The sequence below is a fragment of the Aphis gossypii genome, chromosome 1 (assembly GCF_020184175.1).
Source record: "Aphis gossypii isolate Hap1 chromosome 1, ASM2018417v2, whole genome shotgun sequence".
Lineage (NCBI taxonomy): Eukaryota > Metazoa > Arthropoda > Insecta > Hemiptera > Aphididae > Aphis > Aphis gossypii.
The window spans coordinates 12762716-12776855 of NC_065530.1; the positions used below are offsets into that span (position 1 = coordinate 12762716).

At 28.5% G+C, this 14140-nt stretch overlaps 1 protein-coding gene across 1 annotated transcript in view; it reads right to left on the reverse strand.

The window, feature by feature from the left end:
* Positions 1–7491: 7491 nt before the first annotated feature.
* LOC114132826 (inhibin beta chain-like) overlaps positions 7492–14140 on the reverse strand; it is a 66876-nt gene continuing 60227 nt past the window's right edge. The window contains exon 4 of the mRNA XM_027998410.2: positions 7492–13194. Coding sequence (XP_027854211.1) covers positions 12583–13194 — 612 coding nt within the window. The 3' untranslated portion in view covers positions 7492–12582. The remainder of the gene's footprint in view (positions 13195–14140) is intronic.

Sequence of the window (14140 nt, forward strand, 5' to 3'; positions counted from 1 at the left end):
ATATACTTATTAGATAATTGTGATAAATTTTTATACGTTTATAGGTATTACTTTTGTACTTTATTCAGATCATGTTGTATAGTTTTATTCGTTTATATTATTATAATATAATTATAATTATGTGATGTCATAAATATTATAGTAAATAAACGCAACTATTATTTGATTGGCAATTTGATCTGGTACTGATAATAGGTTTTGTTTATAATGGAAAATGACCAAAATTCTCCTTGTTATTTATAATTTGATTGCAACTTGCACGTGGGTGAAAAATCTGAAAACGTATAAATTCCATATACCTACTATTTTTGTTTACACAATATCAAAATTTATATTGTGGGTGTGTGGGTGTGTATATGTTTCACAAGTTTTGTTTACTGAAAATTTATTACGTCAGAACAAGAACACAAAATTAAACTAAATATTATATTTCCATACAGTTCATTATATAATATTTGTTTCAGAGTGTGGCTTGCGTGGGAAGTATTATTATACTATATTATATTATAATACTTTTATATTGTTTCGAGAATAAGGGCTCTAGTGTTTTTTAAATTATTTCTACGTTAGTTTTTGGTATTCTTACGCCCGTATTGTACATGTATATATATATTATATAATATGGTTAGAAATTTAAGTATCTGTAGTTATTAATTATTATCTAGACGTCTGGCTTTTCATTTCAAAACACTATTTAATTCTTTACAAAAATACATAATATATATTATAGTATGTATATGTATATAAATACATTAAAAAATTTATTTAAAAAATATATTTTTTTAAATCTATTGTTAGGTATAAGAATGTTTTATTTTTTTTTTAAATTTCTATGAGATTACCTATTACTCATATCATGCTATATATGATGCACGATGATGTACATATATGCTAATTATTTTATTATATACTGTGCGTAATTAATTTATCAAACAACAGTTAAGTGTACCTAATAATCATATAATAAATTACGTATTTGTAATTAAAATAAAAAACTTTTTAAAAAAATAATATTTTATATTGTTATAATTTTTGAATGACAACATATATTTTTAATTTCATATTTTGAAACAAAACATTTTTTGGAATATTTTGATAGATACAGTTCTAAATTTACAGGAGTATAGTTTACAAGTCATATAATTATTTAAAAACTTAATCCCGTATGATTATATTTATATATATTAAATTATAAAATAATAATGTAAGAAAATATATCCAAAAAAAAAAATCCTTAGAATATAAACACCTCTTTTCGAATAAATTATATTATAATATTGTACAAAATATTATTTTTTAGAGAGATATTTAACAAATTTAACTCCGAAGATAAATATTATTAATTATAGTTAATGGTATAAACTATAAGATCGCACGAATTCGTACTTTATAATATTAAAAGTTAAAACGTAATTAATTAAGATTATATAATGACCGTTAGGATTTTGAATATTTTTACCAAAATTACTTTATTAATTATTAATGTTGAACCATAATGAAGTATATGATATTGCATACTGGACAGATATATAAAGCTGTATTATAGGTACTATTGTTATGAATATAACAATATAACAATTATTGCTGTTAATTATTTCAACTGAATATTTATTTTCTAATACTTGAAGTTTTTGATGTAATTTTAAAAATGAAAAATAGCTTTCAGAGATGTGCTTTACTATAAGATACTTATAAGTTATAAGTCAATAGTTATCAACATTTTTTAAAAAACTATAACCCAAATTATAGGTAGGTACTTCTACAACATTTTTACGGTACACTTTTTAGGTTATTGTTTGCATTTATAAATACAAAATTGTACTTTATTGTACTTCAACATTAATTATTTTGAATTTTGTATTATATTATATTTTGTATTAAATATAATATTACTATAAAAAAAATTGAAAATTTATGACACACTTAGATAATACCCGTGGCTAACCAGTTAAAAACTATTTATATACATCGCTGTAGATATTTATTTGTCAATCGATATTTATTCACTTGTGTCTATACCTAAAGCAAAAAATTATAACGGGGGAAAACATTTTTTAAGTAGGTAGAGATGGAACTTTAATGAGCAGATATAATATAAATATTTGCGGCATTCGCATATTTAAAACCAAACAAATGACTACATTATTTTATATTTCATGAAAGATCATAAATAGCGTTTTTATTATTTTAGTTTTTTTTTCATATACACAGTACACACATTTATATTATATATTTAGGTATATAAATATATTTATATTTTTTTCCGTTCATCTTGTGCATGTAATGTATTATGTATAATATATTGAAGCAGATAGAGCGGCAAAAGGGAGGTTGGCTAGTAGTGCCATCGGATTTTTTTTTTTTTTTGGCCAGTCTATTTTATGAGACCGGTCGGAAGTGCTAACTTGGACCGGCCGTTGTTCTTTCTATTTATTATTCCCGATTATTTATTTCGGATATGCATTTCGCATTGTTTCCGCTCCAGTCTTCAGTCACGCATTCGCACACACACGCGTATGTAGAAAAAAAATATATGTGTTTTCGCATACGACATTTTATATCCTAAGTCGTTAAACAATAAACATAAAATACCAAACGATTAAGAATATATACATCATAATATTGTACACTGATAATATATTATATGTATGTAGGTAGTTTAATTTGATTAAGTTTATAAACTGACTATGCTAGTTCAGATGTGTACGATAGACCGAATACCTAAGGCGAAATAGCAAATTATTTGAATTATGTTTTAACTGTTTATGCAGTAAAACGATATACCTATCTGTAATTATTTCAATACAATGAACAGTGTTAACATTTTTATCGAACTTTATTTTGTTTTTGTCAATAAGCTGGTTTTAAATTTCTAATATTACATTACACCTTGACGTCAATAAATCAGGGGCATATTTACGAAGTGATTTGGAGGACAGATATACACACTTGGTACCTCCTTTTTTTTCGTAACTGTATACTTTGTTAAGTTAATAATATATTTGTTAGGAGAAATACGTAAGTACACTTTGGATAAGGTTGTTGAACAACTGTGCATTTAAAAAATAAACAAAACATCAGCTTTTATACCTATAAAAATTGAAAAAAAAATTGCAACTAAACAAGTAGTGTTTTGTTATTATTTAGTAGTGTGAGTTTAATTTTCTATATTTATTAGTGAAAATTGTATATATTCCCTTGCTATTATATACAGTATACACTACCTACCTACCTACCAAAATTATTACAGTCGTATATACAATATAGTTGCTTATTGAATTCGCTTTGGGACTAAAATATTTGAGTGCATTAACCGAATGAATCAATAAGGCGAAAGGTCCAAAAATAAGAAAATATTCATGTTATGTATTAAAATAAAAAATAAAATAATATAATTTTTTTATTACTTTATTTATTAATATTTTTATTTATTTTAAAGTTATTTCATGTTAAATCATGTAAATAAAATAATTTCACAAACTTATATAATATAATATGTGAAAAAATGAAAAAATGAAACAACAATTTTGGAAATATGCCCTTAAATATACACATTTAACTTATTAATCAATAATCAGCTAGTGTAGCGAGTCTAGTAGACGAATTTTCTTTTTATGTGTTAGTATATCTACTCGTATGTGTAAATCGGAAATAGTGTGTTTGAAATGTTTGAATTCAACTATAGGCATTAACTATACTGTATTGTCAAAGTAATGCGCAAGCAGCTCCGGCAACGTCGTTGATAACACCAAAAAAAAAAAAAAAAGCCGTTAACTATTGTAAATGTACTGAGTATTGTGTAAGTGTACATATACAATACAATAATAATTATAATATTTTGATTATATTCTTTCAACAATAATTTATAATGATCTCTAGCTCGGTTTTTATTTAAAATTTGTTAACTTTTCTTGTATATTTAATAATATTTCGTTGCATTCTTTTAACATATTATTATAAAATTATTAAAGTGACGGTGTCATACGGTTTTATCTCGAATAAAAGCACAATAAAAAAGAATAAATAAATTTTAAAATATTATACCTACCTATGCTAAAAATCAACGGAATATTTTTAATGGTTAGAAATAAGGGGTAAAATCAAACGCGTCATTATTAATAAAATAAAAAATATACTATACAGACGATTGCAATGTGTTCATAACAACGCGTGTTTGAGTTTTATGTTAAAATATTGTAATAATATATACCTAACATATTTTACTCCGCAAGCCTGTGTGTTATGTCTACATTTATAATTACAATAAACACCGTTTTTATTATAAGTATATACATATTAGTGCTTATATTCAGTGCGATTGTGTTACAAAATAATATACAGATGGGATTTTCTCAACAATAATGTATCGGAACTCTGAGTACTTTGAACATTTATTTAATGTTCTTAAAAGATATAAATTAAGAAAAAAAAAATAAAATAAAATTATCGTCCTAGGAATCGTTTGCGCGTCTGCCAAAGCCATTGTTATATTTCACTTGGACTCCATTACCCGGTTATGTGTAATATAATATATAATATACATGTAATGATGGTACTCACGTCTCACATTATGTATCGCCTATATTTTCGGTAAAATTGCAAACATAAATTTAATTTTATGAATTTATATTATTATATATGTATATATAGGTGCATAAAACGAGCAAATAAAATAACAGTTGTAGGTGATAATTGCTACAGCCGTTAAACCGAGTCGGACTTCTATAGTTTAGTATATAATAGGATTTAAGAATGTGAATAATATTTATATGTCTATAATATATAGTATGACTGATAATTAATTTATCAAGAAATAAATTATTTTACAAAGCGTTATGCATGTAAAGGCAAATATTTTCTTATTGTGTTCGGTAACATTGCATTTATAGTTTATTTAACACTCATTCTGCTCTTTCCTCTGAAAAATCTTTAAATTTGAAAACAATAGACCACGTAAATACAAAAATAGTGTTAGAAGGTTTATTATATATGTATAGATTTTTAACAACCTTTAATTAAACGTTAATCTAATTTACGTTGTATGCAGAGTGTTCTATTTGTCATTAAGGACTAAGAAATGAGTCGGCGGGACCCATTATTTCAACTAACTTTAATTATTTGAAATTTTGAAGTAGGTACTTATGCGAAGTCTATGCTAAAATCGATACAGCCTACCTAATACAAACTTTAAATAAGTATTTACTAATTTATATAGTAATATCTATATGGATACATTGAATAAAAATTGGTTTTAAAAATCTTTTACTTTGGACTTGTATTTATTTTTGTTAAATCCATTTAAAATTGTGAAATATAAAAATATTTTGATATAAACGTGTCTTCTAAAGCGTTTTCGTGGAATGTTATTTGCTATTTGTATTAATTATTGATGACTAGGGCTTGTATTTTAAAGCATAATAAGCAACTAAAAATGCACACGATTGTTTTAAAAAAGCAAAAACCAATCATATTTAATTTTAAAAAAAAACTCGACCAAAAATTAACATGAACTAATAATAAAAATGAATAAAAAAATTTGAAAAATTAATTTAAATTAAAAAAAAGAATTGATTACCAAGTATTTTTATAGATTTGCAGTAGTAAAACTGACTATATTGGCTGACAGAATATTTTTATAAATAGAAAACAACTCTCTATCCATCTACTGAATACATTAAATACCTACTCATACTTCATACAAGAAGTTTCAAATTGCAACACTAAATCTTAAATTTTGGAATGGTCGATATCGATGTTCTAGGCATACTGACTGTATAAGTACTGCTTGTTATAGTAGATCGATAAGATAATATAATATATTATGTTTAATTAAGAAGCCGATAACGAAAACAATTATAATAATCCAATACCTATAACGCATTCTGGGTTTTTACGTTTTTTATTATTACTCTTGTAGCATAATAAACACATAAAAATTCTACAGCTAAAATAACTGAAAAAAGCAAAAAAGTATTTACATAAAAAAAAGCAAAAAAAATTTTTTTATTTGGAATCAGAATGACGTGAAACGAATATTTATATATAAAAATTAGATTTCTACCTCACGAATAAAAAAAAGCATATGCTTTAAGACCCTAGCCCTATTGATGATATAATATTATACCTATTGATAGTATAGAATAAAATAATTTAAAAATATAATTCGTATTGTAATAACTAAAAGCTAAATATAAAAAATACTAATAGCGAATAAAATTATAAACATTTATAAACTCAGCGATGACCATGAAATACGACGTTAAAATTATATAGGTATCAAAGTATAATTCAAATAGATAAATGTACTACTTATTAGTTTGGTATTATTAACATATTCTTCCAATATTTAAACTTACTTCAAGTTTCTTGTTAAGATAATCACACTATCATGATTAAATACGAATATAGACTATAGTTAATTTATCTGATAAGTCTTCAAACAACATTTTTGTTTATCGAATAAAATAACCATTTCCAAATATGTAGTTTTTTCAGTTACCTACCTATTACGATGAGTTATAAATAAAAAATAATAAGACTAGCTACGTAATTCTAGTTTCAAACTCATTTTACTGTAGGTATTTTAATAAAAATCACTGAATCGTGAGATGATCTTTTATCTTTTTTAGATCTAAATTATTTATTAATTATAACTTACCTGTACTTATGACATCAAAAATGTAAACTAACTTTTCTAGAATACCAAAATTAATTTTTAAACAATAACACTACAACTCACCAAGTATGCATGTTGATTGACATCTCATTAATTCTCAGCTAATTGCATTTATTTAAAAGGAAAATATTTCATATTTGTTTTTAATATGTTGATTGTAACTCATAAGTTTATTTATACATCACATAACTAAAACGAAAACTGAAATAAATTAAATAATTTTACCATGTAGGTAGATATACCTAATTATGAATATAAGTTGAATTTAAAATTGACTTTATAGTATTTACTTACATAGTTTTGGAAAATGGTATTTTTGTGACAAATTAATATTATTATTATGGATTAACAATTTTATACACAAAATGCTGACTATTTTTTGATTATACAAATTTTAAATTGTGAGTTAAATTAATAAATGCAAATTGGTTTTTATTTTTATATTTGTTTATTTGTATTCATAATCATTAATTTGAAAGATGATAATTTCTTAGGCGTAATAAAATAAAAGGCTTTTGTCATAGTCGCGTCAGCATAATCGATAAGAACAGCGGAGTTTGCGAGTCTAATGAAATGTTAGCACTTCCAATATATTTTGTCCTTTTTATCAAAAATAGTCCAACATTCCAAAATAATTTTAAATACCTTTAATTTAAATTAAATACTACCTTTTAAAAACGTAATACCAATATTACTTTTTTTAATGACAGGTTTTATTGTACAGGAAGTTGAAGAATTGGATAGCGTGATTAGGTGAGTTTGTAGAAAAATAAATAAACAAAATTGATAAAAGGTCAATAAATAATATTTTACAATAATCGTGTTTCAAATTTATTGCTAACAAATGTTTTTTTTTCTTATTTTCCCTATACATAATAATAAGATCAGTAATTATTTATCATACAACAATATAAATTCTACAATATTTATAAAAGCACGTATTATAGCAAGGTAACAACACTAAAAAACTAAAAACTAAAATTGTATCATTATTTTTTATACGTCGTGCAAATATAATATTTTAGTATTCTATATAATATATATATTATATTATATAGTAGTTAAAAAATAGTAGTTATAAGAAATACAAGTAACCAAAGCTTGTAGTATCACAATGTGGGCAAAATAATTTTTAGAAAACAAAATGTACACAATACATCAGGCTATAGTAATACATAAATGTATATAGAAATATCGTTTATTATAAATATATTTATTGTACAAAAAAAAAAATAATAATAATAATAAAAATAATAAACAAATAAATAAATACATAAAGGGAAATGAAAAGTTATTTCTCAATATTTTTTTAGTTATTATTATTTAATTTTACATAATATTTTTTAAATAATTAATTTAAGATCTTTTTAAAAATTGTCTAATGTTTCTATTCATTTTATTTATCAATCATATTATTATTAGTCCATTCGATAGATAGAAAAAAAGAATGATAATAAACAAAACAACGTTCCTAACATTATTTTACTGTTCGGAATCAGTCTCTGAACATACTCGTCTAAGACATTTCAAATTAATCTAAATGACATAAAATGCGAGCTGCGCGTAAAGGTCACGGGGACATTTCTATTAATGCGGGTAATTAATATTAATTCATTATTACGATGATGTCCGTACATAATATATTTAACGATAGTATGATACTACAATGTCAAATAAACTTATAGCGTCACGGTCGGTATTTCGTACTGATTCTTACTAATTCAGTCTGACGGTATAGGTAATTTTCAAAACAAATACGTTAACATATTAGATACCTATTTGAAAAAAAATATGTAGATTGAGTATCACGTTTATCAAACGAAATTTTTCCTAAAATCGGATATTATCTACTTCATTAGATATTATTTTGTCCATAGGTATATGATCTGTTGGTCTTTGCATTCAATATTACTATTAGGTAAAAAAATGTCATCTAAATTTTGATTTCATTATATTATTTATTTCGATACGTATGATTATAATTGTTTATATCAATTTAATTCAAATAGTTTTTCTTAAACGCTATTGATAGATTTTTTATTGATTTTTTTTTTTTTTGAGGGGGGTTCACAAAATAATATTAATAATATCTTTAAAGTTGGGGCCAATGGAACAGATTATTTGGTATTAATATAATAAATCATAATTAAGACTCGCAACTTCTATGGTATAATTTAGAAGAACACATTTAAAAGTGAAACTCCAAAATTAGTTTTTTTCACATAGGTATCATGGAGTAAAGTTGGTTAAAGAGCTGCCAGTGGCTGATGAAACGCATTTGTCGGTTTTTGCTAAAAATGAAATATTACCGTATAGTCTGTTTAATCAGTAAGCGTTTTTACTACACTTTAAAATATAATACAATACTGGTAGAAAACAGGGGGAGATTAGGCCTCGGGTTTTCACTTCGGTGAAGCACATTAATCCATTGAAACGTCAAAACGCTGCAAAAGATTGTTGATTAATTGAAACCTTTACACTATCTTATTTTTCGGAGTTGACTTCACCATCGTAGTTTTTAATAAATTCGACGACGTGGGACCTCCCTTATTCAACTGAGATCGGTTATAATATGCGGTGATAGGTTTTCCAAAAACGTAAAAAAAAAAATCCCTAATCATTTTTTTATTCAAATAATTAATTTAACGAATAACCGAGGAGGAAATGCATTATAAATTTTTCTATGCGCGTGCACTGTACACATAATAACACTTTGGTGATTGGGAGTTTAATTTATAATAAACGATTTCTGTTCGATAACAATTATTAGTTATTACATACAAACGTCTTATAAGAGATCACAGAACATTTTTCTAATATAATAATAATTACAATTATTATTGTTACAATTTATTGTTATTAATAATTTAGAATCTATATTATAATCTATCATTACTTAATATGTAACTATGTATATAATATTATGGAATATTAAAGTATCGTAAGTTAAGTTTTTCGCGTCATAAACCTTAATTTAAAACCAACAATAAAATGGAATGTGCTAGTGGAGTGGATATACATAATATGTCTATGTAATATATTATTGAATTATACATTTTTTGCAAGACGAATTGCTACTATTTCAATTTCACTATACATAATTAATAATATTATTATCATTTCTGAAGCGTTTGAATAAAAATATTATTATAACACTTTTCTACACAATTACAACGATAAAAATATTTATTTATTTACGGGATAAAATTAGGTTATACGCGATCGTATACAATATACACGTATGCACACATCATGCAATAAAACATACGCGCTTAAGTATGTGCATACGAAATATAAAATTAGCTACGAGCTAACAGCGATAGGTATATTGGATTCATATATTATTATGTGTAAATATAGTTTAATATTAAATAGTTAAGTGGCGATAGTGCATTAAATTACGAATTTCAGTGGTGGGGTTTTGTGGGTTTAAACTTCAAACTCCTTGCCGCCTCCTCACACCTCTACATCCTAAATATCAGAAAAACCAAAATTAAAGTTGCATGAACTCAAAACGATCCAACGATGACGGATCCTCCCTTTTTTGCGTTCAGTCATTGGAATTGCCGGACGGTGGAGTATTTTCGTTACATCCGTGGTCGATAATCATACATATTATTACACGATTTTCTCATACATTATATTATTACATGGTTTTCGCTATCAATGCGATCATTTTAACAGCATGGTCGTCCTGTTTTCAGTATCTATACTCGCTTATTATTCATACGTCATTTTGATGCGGAAATCGAATGAAGTTCCTTACTTCGGGCGCTCTGAAAATTATGAGAATGAAAAACACTAAAGAACTGTCGTCATTACGACGATTGTCGTCATTGCTGTAATTACGAATTCAACAGACGTACCAAAGTTACAATTTATTATTACTATTATAGCGCTACCGAGTTTAAAATATTATTCACTGGCGAAAATCCGAGAAGAAACCAGCGGAAACTATGGTAATAATGTCGCTGACCACTTTGTCGCGAATCACTATAGTTAGTCGTGTTCGTTGTACTTAGTATATTGTGTAATTATTATATAAATTACCTGTATAGAGCTGTGCCATAGTGCAATACCTATCAATAAATGTAACTCTATTTACGACCAAAGTACACGTGTGCATATAAATTATAATCAATATTATATATCATAATTATATTTTTATGTAATAGTACAAAATAATTACGAAGTCAAGGAACTGTAACGCGATATCGCTTATTGTTTTATCTCAGACCGTATCCACGGGACGTGCATATTTTGTATTATATCGTTATAAAAGTTGTGCCCAAAAAAAATAATCGAACGGGTTTAACACCGTGACGCATATTATAATATTATAACAGTTTATGATATGATAATATTATACTCGATCGGCAGATCGGCAACATTGTTTAGTATAACGTATTAAAAGTGCATATAATATTATAAATGCACACGGAAATACACGCCGTACAGGTATACGGAACTTCGTAAAGCCGTAGCGTTCCGTATAGATAAAACGCTGTGAGTGAATATGAAATGTTTGACGAAAAACTCGAAAGAACCGTAGTTGGCTGACGTTTTTTTTTCGGTTTCACCGGTCCGCCACACACGTCTGCGCCTCGATCGTTTACGACGAACGTTTTTGCGAAAATATTATTTTATACATTGTCACGCTATGGCGTGGTCGAGTCTCCACGGAGTCGTTAAAATTTGGTTTTTTTTCGCATTTTAGAAAACTCAGCCGACGACAAGCTCGCGTGTAAGTGTGTTTCTATATCGTGTACTCGATCGTTGTCGACCAGAGACCGTACATTACCGAGACAGCGATGACTGTTATAAGATAACAGTCATATTAATATATTAAAACAAAATGGTTGTCGTCCGAGTGCGTTCGATTTTCAAAATCGAGTATCTGCGTCCATAATTATATCGTTAATTTATTGTATTTCATTAACCCCCATTGGACGCACTAAACACATTTTTAGATATATTGAAAAAATTCAAATCGATAGAAAATGTCTATTCAAAAAATTTACGACAGTGTCGGAGAATCGGAAAAATATCAAATTACAATAGATTTGGATTTCTTGAAGAAAATTACTTTTAAGAATCAACTAAACACAAATGTACGAGATTGAATCAATAAAAAAAGGAATATTAGTATGTTAAATGTTCAATAATAAATATCATTCGGTTTAAAAAAATCATTAAGCAAATGTTTAGGGTGCATTTCGGTTCACCTCTCTGTGATGTATACTTAGGTTTTGCATTAACGAATAGAAAAGTCTCACGATTTTCTTAGGAACCCACTCGGAGCGTTTTACAGGCATCGCTTTAAACGGCTTGGTGACAGCGGGGGAGGGTCACGAGGGTCGATGGTTTGTGGGTGGGCGAGGAGCGAGAAGAAAACGATAACGCGACGTCCGGGAAAGCGACGAAAAAGACGCGTAAACAATAATAATAATAATAATAATAATGAGAAGAAGAATACGAAGAATACGAAGAAGACGAATAATAATAATAATAAGAAGAAGAAGAAGAAGAGTAATAGAAAAAGACCGTCGAGCGAGGGACATTATTATAATATAAATGATACGTTTATACGTGTCACATCGAAGTGACATATATACGCGACGTAATCGCATTACAATATTTTCAAGTATAATTAATAATAATAATAATAATTATAATAAACACGTGATGAGTGCGCGCGATTAGAATATTTCGACGATATAATATATGATATTATAATATATATATATACGTAATAATAATAATAATATAATAATATGTCGTCGATAATAATAATAATAATAATAATAATTGGGCGCGTCTACTATATAGTATATAATATATAGTTATATCATACTAGTCCGTCACCACACTCGTCTGTCGTCGTCCCGGCGGCGGCGGCGTTATAATTAGGGACAACCGCACTCGTCGATGACCATTTTGGGCAGGTCCCGCTTGATGATGTTACCGTCGTCGGTGAAGTAGATGAGCGACATGGACGAGAACTTGACGGGAGCGCAGCACGGCTGGAATATGGACGAGTGTTTGGCCTTCCGGTAGTCCTCGATGGCCTGCGTGTAGAAGTTGAGGTACGTGTCCGGTGTCCTGTGCACGCCGCCACAGTCGCCGCGGCAGTAGTTTGCGTAGTAGCCGCCGGGCGCGATTATCCACGAGTCCCAGCCGATGTCCTGGAACTTGATGTAGAACCGCTGCTTGCAGCACTGGCCGCGCACCGCCAGCGAACAGTCCAGCGCCCGGCGGCGCACGCGCCTCGCCACCGTCGGGTCGGTGTACACCATCAGGAACGGGTTCTCCCACTCGTTGGCCTGCCTGGTGTCGTGGAACAGCACCGGCGACACCAGCCCGCCGCACCCGGAACAGTCGATGTGGAACCGCAACCGGTGCTTGCCGCTGGACCCGTACCACTCGCGCACCGTGTTCGTCACGTCCACCGATATCCAGCCCAGGTTGTTCAGCGACAGCGACAGCGATGACGCCAGCGTGGCGTGTTCGTCGAATTCCTGTTCGCGTACACAACATAACACATAATGAAATATAATGTTATATGCAGAAAAAAATTATAATGTTTTTTAACTATATGCAAATAATATACAAAATCGTGGTAATATTATTGTTATTCAGATCGTATTCAGATCATCTCTCAAGAAGTCTCAATATTTTATAAAAGATAAATTGTGACGCGGAAAATATTACCTGCTTTGTGGTATGTTTTTTTTTTTATGTGAAACGGGTTGTACACTGGTACAGAAAAATAAATTTAAAATTTTCCGTTTTTTTAATAATTTTAATAGTATAATAATATTCGATTTTCACAAGTCGAAACGATATTCGTGTATATGGTATATTATAATAGCAGCACAATGGCCGTATAAAGGTTGAAAACGAATAAAAAGCACCATCCGAGTTTCAAGAAATCTATTGATATAACTTTTATTGAAATCGGTGGAACGGTTTCTGAGATTAGCCGTTAGCGACTTGCGTTCATTACGCAAAGTGTTTTCGTTCGTTTGCACGAAATTACCACAGCGATACATTTTCTAGTAGTGGGCTGAACGTATAGATGTTTACACATCAAAAAGTTTTGTACATTTTATCTTCCACAAATTGTATGTTTAAAACATAATATATATTTACAGATATTAAATTTCAAGACGCAAAGACTACCCTTGAGTGGCGTTAGTAAAGCCCCCCGGGGGTTCGGTACAAACCTACGTGGGATATCTACCCTTTCCACTACCAGGCAGTTTTCAGACGAAGAGAACCGGAGGCAGAGCACCGCCGTAATATTATGTTATAACGTATTAATTATTTTTATATCGTTATATGCTTTGCGTGCACCGCCACACACGGCTGGCTGCAATATACAAACGATTACTTACGCGTACTCACCGCATTATACTGCAGTGCGTACAACACCTAGGCGGACTTAAGGGTGGTCGGGTTGGA